Source organism: Myodes glareolus, chromosome 1 (genome assembly GCF_982192425.1).
Source record: "Myodes glareolus chromosome 1, mMyoGla1.1, whole genome shotgun sequence".
NCBI lineage: Eukaryota > Metazoa > Chordata > Mammalia > Rodentia > Cricetidae > Myodes > Myodes glareolus.
Window position 1 is genome coordinate 49911431 of NC_142026.1, and position 27432 is coordinate 49938862.

The 27432-nt window shown below is 41.1% G+C and overlaps 1 protein-coding gene across 1 annotated transcript; it reads left to right on the forward strand.

The window, feature by feature from the left end:
• Nucleotides 1–4517: 4517 nt before the first annotated feature.
• On the forward strand, nt 4518–8795 carry LOC148123325 (uncharacterized protein C2orf78 homolog). The gene is given in 6 exon segments (XM_087909112.1): nt 4518–4708; nt 5050–5237; nt 6510–7168; nt 7171–7771; nt 7774–7882; nt 7968–8795. Coding segments are annotated over 6 exon segments (2181 nt in total). The 3' UTR covers nt 8401–8795.
• The last annotated feature ends 18637 nt before the right edge of the window (nt 8796–27432 follow it).

The window sequence follows — 27432 nt, forward strand, 5'->3', positions numbered from 1 at the left end:
TAAAAAAATGGAAAAAGCTCACATTGGAGACTTAACAGCACAGCTGAAAGCTCTAGAAAATAAAAGAAGCAGACTCACCCAGGAGGAGTACAAGACGGGATATATTCAAACTGAGGGTTGAAATCAACAAAATAGAAACAAAGAAAACAATCCAAAGAATCAATGAAACAAAGAGCTATTTCTTTGAGAAAGTCAACAAGATTGACAAACCTGTACCCAAACTAATCAAAAGGCAGAGAGAGAACATGCAAATTAAGAAGATCAGAAATGAAAAGGGAGACATAACAGCAGACACTGAAGAAATTCAGAGAATCATTAGGTCTTACTACAAAAGCTTATATGACACAAAGTTGGAAAATGTAAAAAAAATGGACTTGTTTTTAGATAAGTACTATTTACCTAAATTAAATGAAGACCAGGTGAACAATTTAAATAGATCTAAAAGTCGTGAGGAAATAGAAGCTATCATAAAAAAACCTCCCAACCAAAAAAAGCCCAGGACCTAATGGTCTTAATGCCGAATTTTCTCAGAACTTCCAAGAAGAGCTGATACGTATACTCCTTAATGTGTTTCACATAGTAGAATCAGAAAAGTCATTGCCAAACTCTTTTTATAAAGCTACAGTCACCCTGATCCCAAAACCACACAAAGACCCAACCAAGAAAGAGAATTACAGGCCAATCTCACTCATGAACATTGATACGAAACTTCTCAATAAAATTCTGGCAAACTGAATCCAAGAACACATTAAAAATATTATCCATTTCGATCAAGTAGGCTTCATTCCAGACATGCATGGCTGGTTCACCATAAGAAAATCTATTAATGTAATTCATCATACAAATAAACTGAAAGAAGAAACAATATGATTAGATGATTAGATGTAGAAAAAGCATTTGACAAAATTCAACACCGCTTTATGATAAAGGTTTTGGAGAGGTTAGAGATACAAAGATCATATGTAAATATAATAAAAGCAATATATAGCAAGCCAACAGCTAATATCAAATTAAACAGAGAGAAACTCAAAGCCATTCCACTAAAATCTGGAACAAGACAAGGCTGTCCAGTCTCACCATTTCTCTTCAACATAGTTCATGAAATTCTAGCAGTAGCAATAAGACAACATAAGGAGATCAAGGAGATTCGATTCGGAAAGGAAGAAGTCAAACTTTCATTAATTGTAGATGATATGATAATGTGCATTAGTGATCCCAAAAACTCTACCAAGGAACTCCTACAGCTGATAAATACATTCAGTGATGTGGCAGGATATAAGATCAACTCCAAAAAATCAGTTGCCATCCTATACACAAAGGATAAAGATACAGAGAGGGAAATCAGAGAAGCATCACCTTTCATGATAGCCACAAGTAGCATAAAATATCTTGGGGGTAACTCTAACCAAAGATGTGAAAGATCTATTTGACAAGAACTTTAGGTCTTTGAAGAAAGAAATTGAAAAGGATATCAGAAAATGGAAGGATCTCCTTTGCTCTTGGATTGGGAAGATCAACATAGTAAAAATGGCAATTGTACCGAAAGCAATCTATAAATCCCATGCAATCCCCATCAAAATCCCAACAAAATTCTTCACAGACCTTGAGAGAACAATAATCAACTTTATATGGAAAAACAAAAATCCCAGGATAGCCAAAACAATCCTATACAATAAAAGTACTTTCGGAGGCATTGCCATCCCTGAGTTCAAACTCTATTACGAGCTACAGTAATGAAAACAGCCTGGTATTGGCATAAAAACAGAGATGTTAACCAATGGAATCGAGCAGAAGACCCCTGGATATTAACCCACAAGCCTATGAATACCTGATTTTCGACAATGGAGCTATAATTATTCAATGGAAGAAAGAAAGCATCTTTAACAAATGGTGTTGCATAACTGGATTTCAACATGTAGAAGAATCAAAATAGATCCATATCTATCACCATGAACAAAACTCAAATCCAAATTGCTTAAAGACCTCAATATAATTCTGACCATGCTTAACCTGATAAAAGAGAAAGTGGGAAGTAGTCTGCAACACATGGACACAGGAGACCAATTCCTACGCATCACCCTGGTAGCACAGACAATAAGAGCAGCAGTGAATAAGTGGGACCTCCTGAAACTGAGAAGCTTCTGTAATGCAAAGGACACTGTCATTAAGACTAAAAGGCAACCTACTGAATGGGAGAAGATCTTCACCAACCCCTCATCAGACAAAGGTCTGATCTCCAAAATATATAAAGAACTCAAGAAACTAGACACTAAAACTCTAATTATCCCAATTAAAATGGGGTACTGAACTGAACAGAGAATTCTCAACAGAAGAAGTTCAAATGGCCAAAAGACAGTTAAGGTCATGCTCAACCTCCTTAGCGATCAGGGAAATGCAAATCAAAACAACTTTGAGATACCATCTTACACCAGTCAGAATGGCTAAAATCAAAGCACCAATGATAGCCTATGCTGGAGAGGTTGTGGAGTAAAGGGCAACTCTCATCCACTGTTGGGGGAAATGCAAACTTGTGCAGCCACGTTGGAAATCAGTGTGGTGGTTTCTCAGGAAACTGGGAGTCAACCTACCTCAAGATCCAGCAATACCACTTTTGGGAATATACCTAAAAGATGGCCAATCACACTACAAAAGCATTTGTTCAACTATGTTCACAGCAGAACTATTTGTGATAGCCAGAACCTGAAAACAACCTAGGTGCCCCTCAATAGAAGAATGGATAAAGAAGGTGTGGCAGTATATACTTTAGAGTTCTACTCAGCAGTAAAAAAACAATGATATCTTGAAATTTGCTTGAAAATGGATGGAAATAGAAAACACTATCCTGAGTGAGGTAACCCAGACCCAAAAAGAGGAATATGGTATGTACTCACTCATAAGTGGGTTCTAGCCATAAACAAAGGACATTGAGCCTATCGTTTGTGATCCTAGAGAAGCTAAATAAGAAGGTGAACCCAAAGCAAAACATATATTTATCCTCCTGGATATTGGAAGTTGACAAGATCGTCGGGCAAAAGTTGAGAGCAGGGGGTGAGGGTGGATTGGGGAAGGGGACATGGGGAGAGAGAAGGGAGAAGTGGAGGATTGGGAAGAGCTTGGGGGAATGGGATAATGGAGATAGAGGAAAGGTGGATATGGGGCAAGGAAGAAGGTATCCTAACAAAGGGAGCCATTTTAGGGTTGGTTAGAGTCTTGGCTCTAGAGGGATTCCCAGGTGGCCAAGGCCATTTCCCCAACTATTTACGTTGGCAGCAGAGGAGAGGGAGCCTGTACTAACCTTATCCTATAACCACACTGATATCTTGCATATCACCATAAAACCTTCATCCAGTGATGGATGGAGATAGAGATAGAGACCCACATTGGAACACTGGACTGAGCTCCCAAGGTCCAAATGAGGAGCAGAAGGAGGGAGAACATGAGCAAGGAAGTCAGGACCACAAGGGGTGTATCCACCCATGGAGACAATGGGACTGATCTAATGGGAGGTGACCAAGGCCAGCTGGACTGGGAGTGATGGAGCATGTGATCAAATTGAACACTCTGAATGTGGATGGCAATGAAGGCTGACTAAGAAGTCAAGGACAATGGCACTGGGTTTTGATTCTACTGCATGGACTGACTTTGTGTGAGCCTGGTTTGTTTGGATGCTTACCTATATAGACCTGAATGGAGGGGGGAGGACCTTGGACTTCCCACAGGGCAGGAAACCCTTAGGACTGTAGAAGGAGGGGGAGAGGGAGTTTGGGGAGTGGGAGGGACATGGGAGGAGGGGAGAAGGTAACATTTTTAATAAATAAATTTTAAAAAGTTATCAAATAAAAATGCATAAAATTATTATTTTATAATAATAATTATAAATTATTAATAAAAGTTAGAACAGGAAGAGAAAATTAGCTAAATACTGTACTTATCCATGAAATTCGTGATTCATTTCATTCAGAAAGCTAAGCATAGAGAAAAGCCTGGCAGACATGGCAAATACTCCAACACCAGCACTCTAGAGGCAGAACAGGCCTATCTGTTCTGTGTGATTTCAAGGTCAGCCTGACCTAGGTAGAGACCTTACCCCCCTACATGGCCTTAGATGTCCCAGAAAAGGACAGAGGCTCTAGCATGAGAACATGGCTAGGATTCTCCTACCATTAAAATCTTCTGTTCTAGAGCATGTTTGTGAGGCAGTGAACCAATGGGATAGAGGAATACAAAGCAGGACAAGTGGGGTGGTCTAGATCCGAGTGAGAACAGATCAACTAAGATTTCCACGCCCACACAGAAAGAACAGGTAACTCATCAAATAAGTGTCATTCTATCTAGTACCAAGAATCATTCAGAACCCTTTCCTTTGTGGTCTGTGTCAGAACATAGGAGTTAGACTCATCCAGACAGTACAACCTGGAGATAACACAGCTCCTCACAGGAAGCTAGAAAACTTCCATATTAACATTCTCCCACTGTCCTACAGAAAATGTCTGAATTGCACCTTTCTTTGGGACAGAATGTGCTCTGCAGCCCTCTGTATCCCTGCAGAGGAATGCCACACCCTCAGCAGGAAGTGTTTGTACCTTATCCAGAGTCTCCATGCCAGGTGTGGGTTTAGCATGACCCCTCCATCAGACCCCAGCACTATTGCCAGCAGCTCATGGGCAGTGCCTACCTTTACCAATGAGCTGGCACGACCATGTGGATTGTACTGAGTGACCAGAGCCAGATCTCTACTTGAACACTCCCCTGTCCAGGTGTTCTCCTTTGGTTCTCACAGGAAGCACGGACAGGAAGGAAGCTCCTTTCCTGGACTTCCCTCTAACTATAATTGACCCGAATATCACACAATTCTCCCTGTCTGTGACTGGCCAGTATGTTAATATTTTATATCCCAATGTTCAATTCTATCCAACACAGTCACCTAACAATGTCCGGGAAACACCAGCACACATATCAAATAAAGGATGCACCCTGGCATCTTGCAAACAAGAAGGAACTCACGTCTGTTCCTACAACCACAACAGCCTGGGTCCCCGATGGCTGAAGAAATCAGCAGTGCCTCCAGGCCTATGGCTCTGTGTCCTGCTCTGGGAATCAGGCCTCCTCTCTGCACTCAGAGATGGTGATGCCACTAAAGGAGATTCAGCCAATGAACATCCAAACACCTTTCTACACTCTGCCATCTACTGTCCCACAGCTGCTCAAAGCATGCCAGACACCAGTCTTCAAGGTGAGTAAAGCCAGGAGGGGAGATGTGACATCAGCCCTCAGAGGAGACACAGCTCTACCTATCAGAAGTGGATGGTCACACAGAGGAAGAATGGGAGTTCTGACATGTTAGCTGTGACTCAGGCTCACCATCCCTAAATGAAGTCTCTATAATGAGTGAGAATTCAGGACAGTGAGTGACATCCAAGCTTTATTAAGACATGTCCAAGGACCACACCACAGGAACACATTTCACTGCCAAGGCCAATCAGGCCCATGCTCCAGGGCACTAAAATCACCTCCCTCCTAATCTAGCTCTCGTAATTCAAGATGACATCAAGAATTTATTTCTGTTTTGTACCACTAAGTTTCCCCTGAGTTGAAACTAGTATCCAGAGAAATGGAACTCTGAATCTGTCCTGGAGGAAGCCTTCCTCCCATACTCCAAGTGTCTGCTGAGACATTTTCTAACACTTAGGTTGCAGTGACAGTTTGTTTTGGCCTGTATATTATTGCTATGCAGGATAAGAATATTTCTCCCTATCTGTCTCTCTCTGTCTCTTTTCTTGCCCTCTATTCTCTTTCTCTTTTACAATTGCATACGCCTTCTCATTCTCTTCCCTTTTCTCTTTCTCACTATATCTTCAGGGGTGACCCAAGGCCATGATCACATACCCATGTTCTCTACCACAAAGTCAAAGCTTAAAGACTTCATTTTTAAATTTTCATGTCTCTTATAAAAAAAAATCTGTGAAATGTGTGGAACAAGGAATGTGGGGCAAAAAAAAAAACAAGGTTTTTTGAAATGCTTGCCTTTCAGGATTGAAGAACTGTGTCTGGATACCTAAACCCACATGAAAATCCAAGCTTCTCAGGGAATATGAGTAATGCCATGAACAGAAAGAAATTGTTAAATATGTGTAAGTTTAGGAAATAGTGGACCAGACAACCAGACTGATAACAAACTTCCAAGTAAATGGGACACACTGTTTCAAAGACAGAGGGGAGGTAAAGGTAGGAACAAGCACCAAGGAATTCTTTCACCTCCCTGTCACCTCCCCATGATCACTAAGCACATACATACCACACAAAAAAACAGAGAAAACTTGACATTGCATCATCACCAGAAACATCTGAATAGTAACTACGTGTCAGCAAACAGAGATGCTGTCCCTGCTCCGCCAGCAGGATTCAGCAATGCCTGCTGCAATACTGTAGGAGCCTCGGTGCTGATGTGCACTGAAAGGGGGGTAGCATCTCACATATCAGGCACTGAATTCGAACTTACTCTTTTTCAGTGATGGAGAGGGAGATGACCCTGGAATTGAAACCTTCAGGCAAGACACTCCATCCACTGCAGAGTCCAGACCTCGGCAATGCCTGCACCCAGGATGCCCAGATGAAGACAACATCTGTCTGTGGGAACAGATCATTAATTGCCCTCATGCACAATCCTTCTGAATTCCTGGCCTTGCCTCCAGCCTCAAGCCTGGAAATGACACAGAAGAACAAGGCAGATGAGATGAATGCTGAGCAGTCAACACCTCTGGATTCCTATGAGGGCACAAAATATAACCAAGATGCATCACTCCTCCCTTTAGCACACCCCAGCATGCAGCAGCCCTTGAACTACACTGATGCTGGGAGTCTGAGACAGATGCACACTTCTCATTATACCACTTTGGGAAACAGTAGCCTTGGTCTGGAAAAGCTTGAGGCTCTGCAGATTATCATGAAGTCTAGCGTTGACTTTGCAGACATGACTACACTGGTGGCAGATCTTCACCTTCCCCAACTCTTAAACTCCATCACTGACCTAGACCTAATGGAAGATCTCACAGCAAGCCAACCAAAGACTCCACAGACATCAGGAGGGATCACGCCCAGTCACATGCCAGAATCTTCATTGGATTATCTGAACCAGGGATCAAGAAAGACCAAAAAGACTGATGAATTTCATTGAGCTCCTCACTCCATAATCAGCATCAGGACTCTCCTGGATGGAGAAGATCTAGGGCAAGAGCTGGGGCCAGTAAAGGGGCTATTGACAACACGGCCAAGCACATGAAGGGCAAAGCTCAGAAATCGGCACCAAACAGGCCCAGCATAGCATTGGCACAAGTGCAAGACAAGACCAAGAGGACCAGAGAAAGCAACCCCAAGACAATACAGGAGCTAAAGTCATCAAGTTATAGTGTCAAGGAAGAAGAGAAGACCACCATCTCCAAGACCAAGAATAAGAGAAATCCACCTGAGCTCAGTAATGACATCTTCAAGAAGATTCAAACTCACCGCAGCATGCACATGCTGGCATCTCTGCAGGTCTTTCACCCACTGGGGAAGAAGAATGAGAAGAAAACTGGCATCTCTTCCTTTCAGGCTATGCTAAACTTCAAAGTTTCTGCAGCAGTAAATATCCCAGGACAGCCCAATATCGTATCCCTTCTGGATGTACTACATGATGGCAGAGGCCATGAAAAAATCAAGGACAATAATCAGAGGCCAGAAACAAGTGCTCACAAAGAGCATCAATACCTTTCACACTATGAGCTGCCCCCACCTAGATGATCAAGTTAGTACCTGTTCCTTTCCCAGCCCTGGACAAGCTTCAAGCCAGATCTGTTTGTGCAAAGTTTTTCTCCCTGGATTCATGCAGGTCCACTTTAGCTTAGCCAGTGAGACTTCATTCCCACTCATCTCAGCCTACCTAACTTAAGACATCTCTACAAGCTCCTGCCAGCACATCATTGATGGCCTCTGACAAACCAACTCGGACGAATGCCACTGGTGCCACACAACCTAACACTACCAAACCCATCCAGTCTTGCACTGAAACACAACTGCCTGCCTCATTGCCTGCACCCTACAGAGCATCATCTCACACTTCACTTCAAATGGGACCCTGCATCTGCTGCAAGGAAACTGACCCTATCACCCTCCAAACCTCAAACACAATACCTGCTACAAGACTGCAGCCACCATCCAATTCCATGGAAAAGTGGACATTCCAGGGCCAGGCATCACACAGCTCTCACTAAAGAGCAGAGGCCAGAGAGGGAGGCCATGAAGAGGTGGGCCCAACAGGAAAGAGAGAATGCTGCCACGTGCACCTCTCTGGGCAAATCACTACCTTTCCTTCAGAGGGAGAGGGATATGGATATTTTGAGATATTGTGACTATGCAATGTAAGTGCTGCCCAAGCCTTTGGAGCACAGTGCTATTCAACCTAGACAAAGTGAGCTATGGATACAGATAAACATGTATTCATAAAGTTTAAAGACTTAGGTGAATATGTAGACATGTAGCTACATCTGTATGGATGTAGATTCATATGCAAATGTATGCTTCTATATATGAATGGACATAGTTTCAACACTTGTAAATATCTGATGACACTAAAATTGAGTGGAGAAACATAAGTCATTTATTTCATCCATGAGTATATTTAGAGCAAAAAATTTGATATTTTCTTCATAATTTTACTATTATTAATTTATGCTTCCAAGGTAATATGTTTCATAAATACTTCATAGGTTATAAATCTCTGTTACTATTAACTTGATATGAAAACAACTAAAAGTTGTAGTGGCAATACAACCCTTCTCTTTGGATTTATTTTCCAGATATTAATTATCGAACATGGTAGGTTTCTATCGTATATAGTATAAATTGAAGGCAACTCCTGCTGTTGCCAAACTTCCTCACATTTTGTACCACATAACCACACCCTTTAAACATCAGTGGTCAAGGATAGAGATCCTCCTACATTTTTATGATATGAAACACAGTAATCCATATATACACAAGCAAGCATCCACCTTGAAAGAAATTATACAAGGCAGACTATCTTTCTGAGAAGGGTTTAATTCGATTATAATGTCTATCTCAAGTTGTATCAATCTTTAAAATTGTTCATTTAACATTTTAATTTCACGTGTGTGTGTGTGTGTGTGTGTGTGTGTGTGTGTGTCAGTATGTGGGTGTCCATGTTGTACACATGAATTCCCATATTAAAATGTGTGGAGTGTCCACAGACTCTAGAAGAGGGCATCAGGTCTCTAAAGTCTAGAATTAAGACTTAAATATGAAAACCATCATTCAGGGTCTCTGAATTCATCCTGGGGACTCTGCAAGAAAAACAAGTGTTGACTGAGGCTACCCACCCAGAGGGGTGAGCGTGCACCCGACTGGCAGAGGGGAGTGCAAGGCCCCTCCAGCTCCTGCTGCAGGGGCTTCTTGGCTCCACACAATTCTCCTCCCCCCCCACCGCCGAGTTTTCCCCTTTGTCTGTGGGGTCCCTTGACCTCCAAGAATCCTGTCCCTGTGCTGAGGACAACCTTTCAGATCGGTGACTGGGTGTCATCCCGGGATCGGGCAGAACATCTGGGAAAGGAGCACTGGGCCCCTTGAGCTCCTGCTGCAGGGGCTTTTCTGTTCCACATTTCCCTGCCCACTGTTAAGCCCACCCCCCCCCCCCCAAACCTGCCGTATTGTCTGTGAGGTCCTTGGCCCAGGAACAGGTCCTGCTCCTTCACTGAAGGTACCCACCCAGAGGGGTAAGTGTGTATCTGCCTGGCTGGAAGGGTGTGCATGGCAGTCTAGACCGTACTGCAGGGGCTTTTTGGCTCTGCACAACTCTCTCCTTCCCCTCGAGTTCGCCCTTTTGTCTGCGGGGTCCTTAGACCTCCAAGAGTCCTGTCCCTGTGTTGAGGACAAACTTTCAGACTGGCCAGCCGGGGAACAGCTCCTGTGCCTGCACTGAGGAGATCCACCCAGAGTCAGCTACAGAAAAGTTTGAACCAAGACACCAAGACTCGCCTGGCCGCATTTGAAGGAAGAGATGGACAGGTGACAATACAAGAATTACTCCAACAACCTGAAAGGCAACATGACATCACCAGATTCCAGGGATCATGAAACAAGAAGAATTGAACACCCTACTCCAGAAGAAATAGAAGAAATTGACTTTAAACAGAATTATATGAAAAGAACAGAGGAACTTAAAGAGGAGGTGAGAAACTGGCATAAAGAAATGGAGATAACAACCAAAAGGTAGATGAAATGAATAAATCTCTCAAGGATACCCAAGAAAACCAAGAGAAAGCAATCAAACAGGTAAGGGAAACAGTTCAAGACTTGGAAAATGAAATGGAGGTAATGAAGAAAACACAAACCAAGGGAAGGCTGGATGCGAAAAATTTAGGTAAATGAATAGGAACTGCAGAGACAAGCATTTCCAACAGAATACAAGAGATAGAAGAAAGAAAATCAGACACTGAAGATACTATAGAGGAAATAAACTCACTAATTAAAGAACAAAATAAATTCAACAAATTCTTAACACAAAACATCCAGGAAATCTGGGACACTGTGAAAAGATGAAACCTAAGAATAATAGGGGTAGAAGGAGAAAAATTGCATCTCAAAAGCCCAGAAAATATATTCAACAAAATTATTGAAAAAAACTTTCCCAACCTAAAGAAGGATATTCCTATCATGGTACAAGAAGCATACAGAACACCAAATAGACTGGATCAAAAAAAAATCCCCTTGCCATATAATAAACAAAACACAAAACATACAGAATAAAGAACAAATATTAAGAGATGCAAGGTAAAAAGGTCAAGTAACATATAAAGGGAAACCTATCAGAATTACACCTGAATTCTCAATGGAAACCATGAAAGCCAAAAGGTCTTGGATAGATGTGCTCCAGAAACTAAGAGACCAAGGATGCAAGCCCAGATTATTATATCCAGCAAAGCTTGCATTCACCATTGATGGAGAAAACAAGATATTCCAGGACAAAAATAGATTTAAACAATACGTAGCCACAAACCCAGCCTTACAGAAAATGTTAGGAGGAAAAACACAAACCAAGGAAACCAACATCACCCACAATAACACAAGCATCTGACAACCCTCCACCAGCACAACCCAAAAAGGGAAAAACACAAACACTACCACCAGGAAAAATAACCGGAGTCAATAACCCCTGGTCATTAATATCGTTTAATATCAATGGACTCAACTCACCTATAAAAATTCACAGGTTAAGAGAATGGATACAAAATCAGGATCCAACATTCTGCTGCCTACAAGAAACACATCTCAATCACAAAGACAGACACTCCCTCAGAATAAAGGGTTGGGAAAAGGATTTCAAATCAAATTGACCAAAGAAACAAGTGGGTGTGGCTTTACTAATATCTAACAAAATTGATTACAAACTAAAATCAATCAGAAGAGACAGAAATGGACACTATACTCATATCAGGAATAATTCATCAGGAGGAAGTCTTAATCCTGAATATCTATGCCTCTAATATAAAAGCACCCACATATATAAAAGAAACATTACTAGAACTCAGAACATACATCAAACCCCACACTCTAATAGTGGGTGATTTCAACACTCCTCTCTCACCAATGGACAGTTCAACCAGACAGAAACTTAACAGAAAAATAAGAGAACAAAGAGATGTAATGAACCAAATAGACCTAACAGACATCTATAGAACATTCCACCCAAATAGAAAAGAATATACCTTCTTCTCAGCATCTCATGGAACCTTCTCGAAAATTGACCACATACTCGGTAACAAAGTAAACATCCATAGACATAAAGAAATTTTAGTAATCACCTGTGTACTATTGGATAACCATGAAATAATGTTAGAATTCAACAGCAATTCTAACCCCAGAAAGCCTAAAAACTCATGAACAGTCAACTACTGAACCATACCTGGGACAAGGAAGAAATTAAGAGACAAATTAAAGTCTTCCTTGAATTCAAACAAAATAAAGACACAACATATCCAAACCTATGTGACACTGTGAAAGCAGTGCTAAGAATAAAGTTCATAGCACTAAGTGCCCAATTAAAGAAAATGAAGAAAGCACACATTGGAGACTTAACAGCACACCTGAAAGCTGTAGGAAAAAAAAAAGCAGACTCACTCTGGAGGAGTAGACTGGAAATAATCAAACTGAGGGCTGAAATCAACAAACTTGAAATACAGAAAACAATCCAAAGAATCAATGAAACAAAAAGCTGGTTCCCTGAGAAAATCAACAAGATCGACAAAACCCTAGCCAAACTAATCAAAAGGCAGAGAGAGAACATGCAAATTAACAAGATCAGAAATGAAAAAGGGGGACATAACCACAGACACAGAGGAAATTCAGAGAATCATTAGATCTTACTACAAGAGCCTGTATGCCACAAAATTGGAAAATGTAGAAGAAATGGACACTTTTTTAGATAAATACCATATACCAAAATTAAGTCAAGACCAGGTGAACAGTTTAAATAGACCTGTAAGTCACGAGGAAATAGAAACTGTCATCAGAAACCTCCCTACCAAAAAAAAAGCCATGGACCAGATGGTTTCAATGCAGAATTCTTCCAGAACTTCCTAGAAGGGTCATTGCCTAACTACTTTTATGAAGCTACAGTCACCCTGATCCCAAAACCACACAAAGACACAACCAAGAAGAGAATTACAGACCAATCTCACTCAAGAACATCGATGCAAAAATTCTCAATAAAATACTGGCAAACAGAATCCAAGAACACATTAGAAAAATTATACATTATGATCAAGAAGTTTCATCACAGAGAATTAAGGTTGGTTCAACATATGAAAATCTATCAACATAATCCATCATATAAATCAAATGAAGGAAAAAAGCCATATGATCATTTCATTAGATGCTGAAAAAGCATTTGACAAAATTCAACATCCCTTTATGATAAAGGTCTTGGAGAGATTAGGGATACAAGGTTCATTCGTAAATATAATAAAAGCAATATACAGCAAGCCAACAGCTAACATTAAATTAAATGGAGAGAAACTCAAATCCATCCCACTAAAATCAGGAACAAGAAAAGGCTGTCCACTCTCTCCATACATCTTCAATATAGTGCTTGAAGTTCTAGCAATAGCAATAAGACAGCATAAAGAGATCAAGGGGATTTGAATTGGAAAGGAAGAAGTCAAACTTTCAGTATTTGCAGATGACATGATAGTGTACATAAGCGACCCCAAAAACTCTACCAGAGAAATCCTACAACTGATCAACACCTTCAGTGATGTCGAAGGATACAAGATCAACTTAAAAAAATCAGTTACCCTCCTGTACACAAAGAACAAAGATACAGAGAGGGAAATCAGAGAAACATCACCTTTCATGATAGCCACAAAGAGCATAAATTACCATGGGATAACTTTAACCAAGGAAGTGAAAGATCTATTTGACAAGAACTTTAAGGTTTGAAAGAAAGAAATTGAAGAGGATACCAGAAAATGGAAGGATCTCACTTGCTCTTGGATTGGGAGGATCAACATAGTAAAAATGGCAATTGTACCAAAAGCAATCCATAGATTCAATGCAATCCCCATCAAAATCCCAACAAAATTCTTCACAGACCTTGAGAGAGCTTTGTATGGAAAAACAAAATCCCAGAATAGCCCAAACAATCCTATACAATAAAGGTACTTCCAGAGGGATTACAATCCCTGACTTTAAACTCTATTACAGAGCTACAGTAATGAAAACTGCTTAGTATTGGCACAAAAACAGAGATGTTGATTAATGGAAACAAATTGAAGACCCAGATATTAATCCACAAACTTATGAATACTTGATTATCAACAAAGGAACTAAAATTATACAAGGGAAGAAAGAAAGCATCTTTAACAAATGATGCTTGCATAACTGGATGTCAACCTGTAGAAGAATGAAAATAGATCCATATCTTTCACCATGAACAAAACTCAAGTCCATATGGCTTAAAGACCTCAATATGAATCTGGTCACATTGAATCTGATAGAAGAGAAAGTGGGAAGTAGTCTACAAGACATGGAAACAGGAGACCGCATCCTAGGTAGAACCCCAGAAGCACAGACAATAAGAGCAACAATGAACAAATGGGACATCCTGAAACTGAGAAGCTTCTGTAAAGCAAAGGACACTGTCATTAAGGCAAAAAGGCAACCTACTGATTGGGAGAAAATCTTCACAAACCCCTCATCAAATTATACAAAGAACTCAAGAAACTGGACTTTAAAATGTTAATTAACCCAATTAAAAAATGGGGTACTGAACTGAACAGAGAATTCTCAACAGAAGAAGTTCAAATGGTCAAAAGACACTTAAGGTCATGCTCAACCTCCTTAGCGATCAGGGAAATGCAAATCAAAACAACTTTGAGATACCATCTTACACCTGTCGGAATGGCTAAAATCAAAAACACCTATGATAGCCTTTGCTGGAGTGGTTGTGGAGTAAGGGGAACACTCATCCACTGATGGTGGAAATGCAAACTAGTGCAGCCACTTTGGAGATCAGTGTGGTGGTTTCTCAGGAAATTGAGAGTCAACCTACCTCGGGATCCAGCAATTCCACTCTTGGGAATATACCCAAGAGATGCCCTATCATACTACAAAAGCATTTGTTCAACTATGTTCATAGCAGAACTATTTGTAATAGCCAGAACCTGGAAACAAATTAGGTGCCACTCAATAGAGGAATGGTTAAAGAAGGTATGGAACATATACACATTAGAGTTTTACTCAGCGGTTAAAAAAAAATGACATCTTGAATTTTGCATGCAAATGGATGGAAATAGAAAACGCTTTACTGAGTGAGTACCCAGACCCAAAAAGAGGAATATGGTATGTACTCACGCATAAGTGAATTCTAGCCATAAATAAAGGACACTGAGCCTATAATTCATGATCCTAGAGAAGCAAAACAAGAAAGTGAACCCAAAGAAAACCATATAGATATCCTCCTGGATATTGGAAGTAGAAAGGATTGATAGGCAAAAGTTGGGTGGACACGGGGTGGGGGCTGGATGTAAGGGGAGATGGGTAGAAAGAAGGGAGAAGAGGAGGATTCGGAGAGCTTGGAGGAATGGGATGGGTGAGATGGCGGAAGGGTAGATATGTGAGTAGGGAAGAAGGTATCCTAACCGAGGGAGCCATTTTCGGGTTTGCAAAAGACTTGAATCTAAAGGGGTTCCCAGGTCCAATGAGAGGTCCCCAAATTGTTCCATGGGAAGCAGAGGAGAGGGTACCTAAACTGGCCTTGTCTCATTGCCACACTGATGAATATCTTGCATATCATCATAGAATCTTCATCTGGTGATCTATAGAGATTGAGAAAGAGACCCACCTTGGAGCATTGGACTTGTCTCCCCAGGTCCAAATGAGGAGCAGAAGGAGGGAGAACATGAGCAAGGAAGTCAGGACCACGAGGGGTGTGCCCACCCACTGAGACAGTGGGACTGATCTAATGGGAGCTCACCAAGGCCAGCTGGACTGGGAGTGATGGACAATTTGATCAAACTGGACACTCTGAATATGGCTGGCGATGAAGGCTGACTGAGAAGACAAGGACAAGGGCACTGAGTGTTGATTCTACTGCATGGACTGACCTTGTGAAAGCCTGGTTTGTTTGGATGCTCACCATTATAGACCTAGATGGATAGGGGAGGACCTTGGACTTCTCATGTGAAGGGAACCCTGACTGCTCTAAGGACTAGAGACGGAGGGAGAGGTGGAGAGGGGGAGGGAAAAGGGAGGCAGGGAGGAGGTAGAAATTGTTAATAAATAAATAAATAAGGAAAGAAAGAAAGAAAGATAACATGAATATCTGTAAAGCCTCCCATATAACTGATTCAACATGTGTAAATCAAGAAAAATAATGCAGTACATAAATTGAGATAAGGAAATAAATCACATAACCACATTAATATGTTCAGAAAGCCTTCACAAAGTTCAGCAACCCTCCATCAAAAGCATTCAAGAAGCTAGGAGTTTAAGGAATGTGTGTCACATGACAAAGGTTCAATGCAGATGATACACTGCCAACATCAAACTACAGGGAAACTCAGGGCTTTTCCCTGAAAATCTCGATGAAGACAGGGGTACTCAGTCTCTTCACTCATACTCAGTATAGTGCTTGGAGCCTGAGTTACAACAGTAAGACTATGGAAAGAAACAAAAGGAAATAAATGTAAGAAAGGAAGAGCTACATTCACCCTATTCCTAAGTGACTCCCCAAAACCTCTTAGATCTGATAAGCACTTTCAGTAAAGAACCAAGATAAAATCAACAAGCAAAGCCCAGTAACCAACAGGAGCTGAAATCACATTCACAATAGTGTCACAAAAATAAATGAAAAATAAAACCAAAAAAACTAAGACTATGCCCAACCAAAGATGTGAAAGATCTCTCAATGAAAACATCAGAATAAACTGAATTAGACAGTAGAAAACAGAACAGTCTCCATGCTCAGGGATGAGTAGAATTAATTTAGGAAAAATGTCTGTATTACAGTAGGTTGCCTACGTGTTCCATTCAACACATTCAATACATTCCATCAAAATCTGAATAGTACTCTTCCTAGAACAACAAAACAGGTCCTGAGGTATATACAGAAGCCCGAGAGATCTTAAAGAACCAAAACTATTCTAATCACATAGGCGTCAAATTATTTGATCTCCAAACTCTGCAATGGAATCATAGAAACAAAGAGAAAATGGCACTCATACAAAGACAGAAATGCAGAGCCAATAAATACAACAGGAGATCTAGAAATGAGCTGACACAGCCACCACTGCCTTGTTTCTAACAAAGCTATTAAAACCATACATTAGGTAGGGAATGGTAGTGCACACTTTTAATCTTAGGACTCAGGAGCAGAGGCAGATGGCTTATCTGTGAATCCAAGGTTAGCCTGTGTTGCAGGGTCCCAGCCAAAAGTAGGCTCAGTACCAATGATACAAGCACAAAGAACAGGTTGAAACAAGTTTGGTTTATTTTAGGAAGGGGTAAGCCTTGTATATTCCACACTTTGCCCAGGACAGAGAACCAGCTGAAGTGATGTGGATGGCCAACACCATCTCCTGTCAGACTTAGCTGCTGTGGTCAAGACCCTCTGGCAGACCCAGGCTGACGTTCAGAAGATAGCTACCACAAATGCTCTTTACTATTGGTCTAGACCAGCTGACTGTCAGCCTTATCAGGCTTAGTCATTCCACAATCCTGGTCTACACAGGAAGCTCTAGGAAAGAGTTATACTACATAGAGAGCCTGTCTCAAAACCGTAACAATAACAACAAACTTACATTGGGAGAGAAACCTCTCCCACAAATGGTGCTCTTGATAGTCACACAGACAAGAAGGAAACTAGATCCATATCTCTTACACTGCACTAAAACAAATTCAAAGTGAAACCCAGACTTTGAAAGACCTGAAGCTATCAAACTGTAAGAAAATACAAGCAAAATTCAAGACACAGCCATCTGTGGCTGGTGATTCTCATTTGGTAGAGTACTTGTATGGCACCATTAATAAAAACCCAGAGATAGACATTGGCATTCAAGCTCAAGATCAGAAAAGCAAAAGAGCTAACCACCGGCTTTTACCTCTACTTCAGACCAAAATGGTAGATCCTGCCTTCACAAATCCTCAGACTGAGACTAAGACTGAGCTTGAGGCCCGTCTCCTTCCACCTTATATTCCTTTCTAATACTGGGATTAAAGGCATGTACCCTACCACCTGGCCTCTATGGCAAATTAGTGTGCCCACTGGGATTAAAGGCATGTGCCACCATTGCCTTGCCTTTAAAACTGCAACAGAGATGTGTACGTAGCTGATTCTGTCACCATTCTTTTCAAATGTGTGGTTTAAAAAGGGAGGGGAAGCCTTTTGCTCTTTTTTTTGTTTCACTTGATTGGTTTATTTTGTGGGTTTAAAATAGCATTTCACCTACATAGCACAGGCTATCTTCGAACAACACTCCTACCTCAGCCTCTGGAGTGTTGGCATTGTATTCCTGCCATCTCTCCTTTCATCTAAGCCCTAGGCTTTCAGTGCATCTTCTGTGGCAGTGTTTCTCTGGTGCTGTTTAGGGGAGGCTGTGCCTTCACATGCAGGAACAGGAATGTGGTAAGTGCACAAGGTGCTGACCCTGAGGCTCCTGGAGGAAGTCTCCACCACAAGCACATGGTGCAGTTACTCTAAGACTGTCTTCCCCAGGCCTGAAATTATCAATTCATTTAGCAAGTGATTCTGAAATTAGACTGCTTTGCAACACCACATGAATCACTTGGCCAGTCTTATTTTTCCAATAGACACAAAGCTGGCCAGTCTGCCTCACTTAGTTAGGTATCGTATGAGGTAGGGCAGGGAAAATCACTCAGACGTGAGGAGAACATTCCTTCAGTGAAGAGCAAAGTAGGCCTGAAGCAAATATTATAGTGGTGGCCAAGGTTACAACCTCAGTCTTATATGCCTGAATCCATGGATAGGGTGAGAAGTTCAGCTACTGAGAATTTCAGTAGTTGAATGCATCAAAGATTAGCATCATTTTCAAAACTGCCTTCTGTCAATGCAGGCATAGGAATGGTAGATAAAGTTCTTCTTCCTTCTCTGAAATACATCTAAAATTCAAATGCTATGTGTTATCATTAGAACTCTCCATAGATACTCAACAATAGGATCATGAATCAAAGTGGGTCCATAAGCTAAACATACAAGAGAGCTCTAATGGTTTGTGCCCAGAGAATAGCAGGCTCAAGATCCAGGGAGAAGTGACATTTAAAACAGAGTCTGGAAGCAGGAACAAAAACCAAAAAAACCAAAATAAAAGAAAATCTCGGTTTAGAGACAGACAGATATGCATGAGCAGGTCTCTAAGCCAGGGAAGGGTTATCCCTTTCTTTCTAGTAGGGTCTTCAACTGATTGCACAAGGCCAACCCACATTAGGAAGAGCAAGTGCCTATACCTAATGGACCCATTTAAATGTTAATTTCATCCAAAACTACCTCACAGAACACCCAGAATAATGTGTCTCTAAATCTCTGAACACTCCACTCTATACCCAGTGACACTGGTACTTAAAACCACCATCACACACGAAAGTATAGTTCAGCAAAACAATTCATTCAACACTTGCACAACCCTGCGCTAGAAGGCACATAATGCTCCTAGCTAAACCATGTGCAGTTCCCTCCTTCAGGCACATGTAGAACAATAACCCATATACAATACACAGAAGCTAACATTGAAGGCCACCAACAAGTCTTGAACTTGACCTGTTTACAGCAGGAAGAAATTGTTGTCTTCCAAGGGACTTCATGAAAAAGGCACTGCTGGGACTTGAGGGGTTGCTCTGTGGGTACGAGCACTGGCCATTTTGCAGAAGGCCTGGGTTCCATTCCCAGCACTCACATGAAGACTCACAACCATCCATAACTGATCTGACACCCTCATTTGGACTCTGGACACCAAGCCCTTAACATGGTGCACATACCCACATTTGAACAGGACACCCATACCCATAAAATAAAATAAATAAATCTAAAAGAAACAAAAGAGAGCAGTATTCCAGGAGGCCATGGAAGGATAATAATGATAACGTCATAGTAGATGCATTTCATTTTTTTCTGTTACTGACAATAGGTTGTTTGCTTTCACATATATAGCCTGATTAGGGATTCTGCTCTCTACTCCTCCCGGTCCCTCCCTACATCCTGCTATCCAGGTCCACTCCCTTTCTGCCTCTCATTAGAACCAATCAGGCTTCTAAGGAATAATAATAAAATAAAATTTGAGATAAAGCAAATCTAACACAACAGGATAGGACAAAGTAAACCATCAAAAAGAGAAGAACCTACCTTAGAAGACACACAAGAAACAGACACAGGCACAGAGACCCACTCATTCACACACTCAGGATGACACAGAAACACTACATTTGAAGCCATAATATTTACCCAAAGGCCTGCCTCTCTGACAAGAGGTAAAGCTCTTATCTCTAATGAAGATTAAAATATTTTTTAAAATAGAGAAAACATTCAATTGTCTATTGTACCCATAGTTTGGAGTGTGGGAAAAGGAATAAGAGCCATTCCAACAGGGGTATTTGACAGAGGGAATCCTGCACATCTTTCAACCTGTGACCAAAGCCCCAGTGAAGCTGTGTAGTTGAAGTGATAAGTATTCCAAGAAGTTCACAGAATGGCGAATTTTCACACCTCCCACTGTCTGTGAGGTCATCCTCAGCTTTGCCAGAAGCCCCATCAGGCTGCAATCTGCTGGAAGGGAATCGGCATTGATTATTGAGCAAAAAGTCTTTCTAGTTGTTGCATGTCTTCCTTTAAACTATTTTTACTGTTTGTTTAATGTGTTCATGACCTTAAGGATAAAATCATAAACTTTTTTATTCATTCTTTATTTAGGTGTCCTGACGGCATGAATTATCTATGTACTGCATGCCTGCTTCATGTCTGGAAAAGCAAGAAGAAGGCATTGGGTCCCCTGGAACTAGAGTTACAGGTGGCTGTGGGCCACCATTTGGGTATTTGGGGGATAGATCTTAGGACCTGGGATCCCCGCTAGAGCAAAGTCTCTTGCCAACCCTACAATGGCTCAATTAATTAAGATGTCTTCTTCCCAGCTCCCATATCCGCCTTTCCTCCACATCAACAATCCCACTGCCACATGCTGTCCCCAATCTTCAACTTCTCCCTTCTCTCTCATGCTCTCATCTTCTCCCCACACCACGCCCACCCCATGTTCCCAACTTTTCCCAGTCGATCTTGTCTGCTTCCAATTTCATAAAGGATGTATATATGTTTTTCATTGGGTTCACCTTGTTATTTGGCTCTCTGGGCTTGTGAACGATAGGCTCAATGTCCTTTGTTTATGGCTAGAGTCCACTAAAGAGTGAGAACATACCATATTCATCTTTTGTGCCTGGGTTATCTCACTCAGGAGAGTGTTTTTTATTTCCATCCATTTGCTTGCAAATTCAAGATGTCTTTTTTTTTTCTTTTACCACTGAGTAGTACTCTAATGTGTATATGTGCCACACTTTCCTTATCCATTCTTCTATTGAGGGACATCTAGGTTATTTCCAGGTTCTGGCTATTACAAATAATGCTTCTATGAACCTAGCTGAACAAATGCTTTCGTACTATCATTGGGCATCTCTTGGGTATATTCTCAAGAGTGGTATTGCTGGATCTTGAAGAAGGTTGACTCCCAATTTTCTGAGAAACCACCATACTTATTTCCAAAATGATTGTACAAGTTTGCATTCCCACCAGCAATGGATGAGTGTTCTCCATACTCCACATCCTCTCCAGAACAGGTTATCATTTGTGTTTTGAGTTTAGCCATTCTGACAGGTGGAAGATGGTATCTCAAAGCTGTTTTGATTTTCATTTCCCTGATCATTAAGGAAGTTGAACATGACCTTAAGCATCTTTTGGCAATATGAACTTCTGTTGAGAATTCTCTGTTGAGTTCAGTACCCAATTTCTAATTGGGTTAATTAGAGTTTTAATGACTAGTATCTTGAGTTCTTTATATACTTTGGAGGTCAGACCTTTGTCTGATTAGGGGTTGGTGAAGATCTTCTCCAAGTCAGAAGGTAGGCTTTTGGCTTTCTAACAGTATCCTTTGCTTTGCAGTAGCTTCTCAATTTCAGAAGGTCCATTTACTCATTGTTTCTCTGGTTGTCTGTGCTACTGAGGTTCTACCTAGGAAGTGGTCTCCTGTGCCCATGTTTTGTAGACTACTTCCCACTTTCTCTTCTATCAGGTTCAATGTGGTCAGATTTATGTTGAGACCGTTAATCCATTTGGACTTGAGTTTTGTGCATATTGATAGATACGGGTCTATCTTCATTCTTCTACAGGTTGTCATCCAGTTATGCCAGCACTGTTTGTTAAAGATGCTTTCTTTCTTCCATTGTATAATTTTAGCTCCTATGTCAAAAATCTGGTGTTCATAGGTTTGTGTCTTTGATTTGATTCCATTAGTCAATGTCTCTGTTTATATGCCAGTACCAAGCTGTTTTCATTACTGTAGCTCTGGAATAGAGTATAAAGTCAGGAATGGTGATGACTCTGAAAGTTCCTTTCTTGTGTAGGATTGTTTTGGCTATCCTGGGTTTTTTATTTTTCCATATAAAGTTGATTATTGTTCTCTCAAGGTTTGTGAAGAATTTTGTTGGTGTTTTGATGGGGATTGTATTGAATCTATAGATTACTTTTTGTAGAATTGCCATTTTTACTATGTTGATCCTACCAATCCAAGAGTAAGGGAGATCATTCCATTTTCTGGTATTCTCTTCAATTTCATTCTTTAAAGCCTTATACTTCTTGTAAAATAGATCTTTCACTTCCTTTGAGATACTCTCCATTTAATTTGATGTTAGCTGTCGGCTTGCTGTATATTGCTTTATTATATTTAGGTATGATCCTTGTATCCCTAGTCTCTCCAAGACCTTTATCACAAAGGGGTGTTGAATTTTCTCCAATGCTTTTTCAGCATCTAATTAAATGATCATATGGTTTTTTCTTTCAGTTCATTTATATGATGAATTACATTGATAGATATCCATATGTTTAACCAGCCCAGCATCTATGTGATGAAGCCTACTTGATCATAATGGATAAATTTTTTGATGTGTTCTTGGATTCAGTTTGCCAGAATTATATTGAGAATTTTTGAATTAATGTTCATGAGTGAGATTGGTCTGTAATTCTCTTTCGTGGTTGAGTCTTTGTGTGGCTTTTTCTATCAGAGTAACTGTAGCTTCATAAAAAGAATTTGGCAATGACTCTTTTTTCATTTCTGATCATGTTAATTTATGTGTTCTCTCTCTGCTTTTTGATTAGTTGGATAGGGGTTTGTTGATATTCTTGATTTTTCTCAAAGAACCAGCTCTGTTCCATTGATTCTTTGAATTGTTTTCTGTGTTTCTATTGTGATTGTGGTTGTGGTTGACAATTGGGGCAGACTGAGGAGCCAAGGACAATGGCACTGGGATTTGTCTCTACTGCACATACTGGCTTTTTTTGGAATTCTACTCTCTTTGGATGCATACCTTCCTAAGCCTGGATGTAGGAGGGAGGGCCTTAGACTTTCCACAGAACAGGGTACCCTTCCCTCTCTTATGACTGGAGAAGGTCGGGGGAGGTTGAGGGGAATAGGAAACACGTGGGAGGAGGAGAGGAAGTGGGAATTTTGATTGGTATTATTTGTAAAGTAATAAAAATCAAGAAAGAAATTGGAAAGGATTTGGGAAAGGAGAGAATGAAGAGATAAAAGGGAAAAGTGGTGCAATATCTGTTAATTATCATTTTATGGTGGTATAGAGAGGCTGCTAGTTGATTCCTGGCTGCCAGCTAAATTAGACCCAAAATAATCACACATCAAACTGTATTAATTAAATAACTGCTTGGCCCATTAGCTCTAGATTCTTATTGGCTAACTCGTACATAGTAATTTAACCCATTTCTATTAATCTGTGTATCACCACATGACTGTGGCTTGTCAGCTAGATTCCAACCAGTTTCTGTCTCTGGCAGCTCCATGGTTTCTCTTAACTCTGCCTTATTCCTTCCATGTCATAGACCAAGCCAGTTTCCTTTATTAACTAACCAGTAAACATAGAGACAGAAGGACCTCCCACACCATTATGGAAATAAGTTTTAAATAAAAAGAGGGCCTAGAGAGATGGCTCAGTAATTAAGAGAACTGGGTGTGGTTACAAATCCCAAGGTTCCATTCCCAGAACCTACATGGTAGCTAACCATTTGCTGTAACTCCAATCCCAGGCATCTCCTGCCTTCTTCTGACCTCTGTAAGTACTGTGCACACACACATGCTGGCAAAACACCCATACAACTATTGATTTTTTAAAGTTAGAGAAAGGAAAGAATAGAATTCTCTACAGTGATGTCAGAGTCCTGAGACAGCAGCCAGGGTTAGTTAAAATGAATTCTTTCTGATTTTGCCTGGAAACAGTTGTGGTCTTCTGCCAAGGCAGACTGCTCATTGGTGAAAGCAGCTTTATTCTGAGGTTAATAGAGTTCATCATAACCATCCATCTAACAGCAGAGTACACAGTGCTGCTAAGTAATTTTTCCTTGAATTTTTTGTATTTATTTTCTCTATATTTTGTATCTGTGAGAATTGTGGCATTGGTACAGTTATCTTTTAGATCAAACATCAACATTTACAGGTCACATAGGCTCCAAAGCAGTATTCTTTCACTGTGTCATTTACCTGATTTTCAGCTAAGCCGTTGTTGTTGTAAATTTAAGAAGTGTCACAAAAGGAGAGCTCACATGAAGGGATTTTTTTATTAGGGTAAAGGGAACATGAGAAAAGGTGCAGAGACCAGTCTTTGGGTAAAGGAGCAGCAGCAGCAGCAGCAGCAGCAGCAGCAGCAGCAGCAGCAGCAGCAGCAGCAGAAGAAGAAGAAGAAGAAGAAGAAGAAGAAGAAGAAGAAGAAGAAGAAGAAAAAGAAGTAGAAGAAGAAGAAGAAGAAGAAGAGAGATAGAGAGAGAAAAAATAAAGAGAGAGAGAGGGAGAGAGAGAGAGAGAGAGAGAGAGAGAGGAAGAGAGAGAGAGAGGAAGAGAGGAATAGATTACTAGATTCCTTAAATTTCTATTGTTAGGCAGTCATATTTGGATTACCTGAACTACAAATTGTAAGACAGTCTAATAATTCCACTTTCTATATATATGGAGCAATTCATCCTACCAGTCCTATTCATGTAGACAACTTTGAATAATGCTGTTGCGGGTTTTTTCACCTGCCCATTGAGGAAGATGTGATGGCATTAGTGCTCATAAACACTTTTCTCCTAGTCTCATTATTCTCTAAGTATTCAACTTGCCCTGAAGACTATTCTTTATTATTATCCATTTGTCAACAGTTTGTTTTGAATTTCAGAAATAAAACTCCAAAAAAATGGAGATATCATGCAGCTTTCTGGTGGGAGAAAGACTTATTATCTTTCCTTAATCTGTGATCTAGTTCTTGCTTTTCTTTCCTGGTTATCTGAAGTCCCTGTAACAACCAGGTAAAAGTTACCTTCAGTTCATTTGTCCTCAGTATGCTCTCACACACTTGTTGTGCCCAAATTATGACCCCCAGAGAGAACACCAGAAACCAGAGTAACCCAGACTGCAATAAGCAATGTTTATTATTATTGTAATACAAACTAGTTCAGAACTGTCTCCAACACACCATCACAGCAAGGTGGAGAGGAGTTCAGAGTCCCTCCCTTGGGTTTGCTTTTTTAAAGGTACACTACAAGCTAGCCCTTAAGCCATCACCAGGGTTTGGCATGGGTGCAAGATCTTTGCTCCCTCTCCCATCCTATTTTGTCAGCTTGTTCTTTGTTTTCAAAGCAAGGCTACCCTGGCCCTAAATCAGGCCATCTTTATCAGTCCCCACCAGCCAGGTGGCTGGGTGTCCTTGTGCTTTGGAATTTTCCAAATGGGAGGGAGAAGGCAACTATCTTTTGGGGAAGGCCACTGTCTTTCCTGGAACATGAAGCTAGTTTCTAATTTTATAACATTTTGCTAGGAAAATCTTTCTCATCCCTTTGAGAATGAGGGGTGTGTTATGCCCAAATCCGTGGGTCCCCCCAAAAAGCCAACAAAGGAGACTGAGTCCCATATGTAAAAGCAAAGAGCCTTTATTTCAATCAAGTTTGCAAACTCGGTCTCTCCACATTTCCAAGGTACTGGAATAACTGGAGAGTTCGGAGCTCAATTAGAATAGGGTTTTTATAGTAGTAAAGGTGGGGGTGAGTGTAATGGATTATTAAAAATTGCTGCAAGAATCCCAGTGGTGGCAGGCAGTGGGCAGTGGGTCCCAAAAGCAGCAAGTCCCTGGCAGGGACAGCACTGAGACCATGCCACAGGTCTCTGAAGGAGGCTGGTCCCCGGTGGAGAGCTATATGGTGGTGGCAGGTGAGAGACAGATGGATAGGCACACCATGCAGAATGAGGTTGAATATTTATTAGGTGGATTATGGAGGGGAAGGGAAAAGGGGGAGAAGAGCAGAGAGAGAGAAGAGATGAGAGAGAAGGGAGAGACAGAAGCAGGGGATGGGAGAAAGTGGGGAGAAGCAGAAGCTGCCTCATTGAGAGGAAGAAGGAAAAAAAGAGAGAGACAAAGGCTGCAAGCAGGAAGGAAGACCTGGCTCAGGGGGTGGGGGAGGGAGTGGGCATGGCTTATCTCTTAAAGAGACAGAACACTATAGTGAGGGGGATCTCTGAGGTTCAGGCTGACATTTGATTGGCTGACATTTGTCTAGGGTGTCCTGGTGAAGTGCTGGTAGGTGTGTCTATCTAAAGTGGTGGAATGCTAGGAATTTCTTTTGAATGGTCTGTTCTTGGGTAGGGGTTAGGTAATCTCCACCAGCCAGGCATTGTCTCAAAGTAAACTATTAAGACTCCAGACTCCATTTAAATTTATTGATGGCCAGAGTCCCAGGTGATAATGGTTGGAAGTAAAGAACTTCCTTTGGATGACATGCCCAGACTTAGCTTTCATGACTGGCTCCCACAGAGTGAGGGTCTCTCAAGAAAAAATACCTCCTTTTGTTTCTTTAACCTCCCTTTAGCTGTTAATATTCTGGGCATCCTTCCACCTGTGGGACAGGGACATACTATATTGTAGTGTCAAGGATAAGAATGGGAAGTTCCTGAAGAGAACAGGAAGATAGCAGGGTCTGCTATTGGAGCCAGGGGAACATGCTATGGAAACGCAACTCTGGTAATCTAGAAAAGGTCTTTGGAATGAAAAGCAGGGTCAGGAACCATTGAGCTGTGTCTTTAATTTTCATTTTTGAAATTTTTATTTAATTAGTTAATTAATTAATTTTTTGTTTTTCTAGATGGGTGTGGGAATTGCTACCCCGAGTTATATTTCCCTGCCCCCATTCGAGGTGCTTATCTGCAAAGAATCATAACTTCCCTCTGCTCCTAGAGTTGGATGAGGAAGTTTGAGTGCACGTGATTATTCCTTGATCCCTGCTGGGGTAAGGTGACAGTCCCTACTGGGGACGGGTGAAGGTTGAATGCATGAGATCAGTCCTTGACCCCTACTGGGGTCAGGGGAGAGTCCCTCCTTGGGTCAGGTGACAGTCCCTTCGCCGCCCCCTCCCCATTTGGTGTCATGGTATAAAAGCTATTCCCAGCAGAACAATAAAGGAGCTGCCGTTCCACCTCAACCTCGAGCTCTTTGGATTTCATTCAACCTGGACACCCTCCGCCGAGACTTGTGGTTCCAGACCGTGCTGGTGCGGTAGCCAGGATTTCTCTGTGGACCCAAAATAATCACAGATAAAACCGTATTAATTAAATAATGGCTTGGCCCATTAGCTCT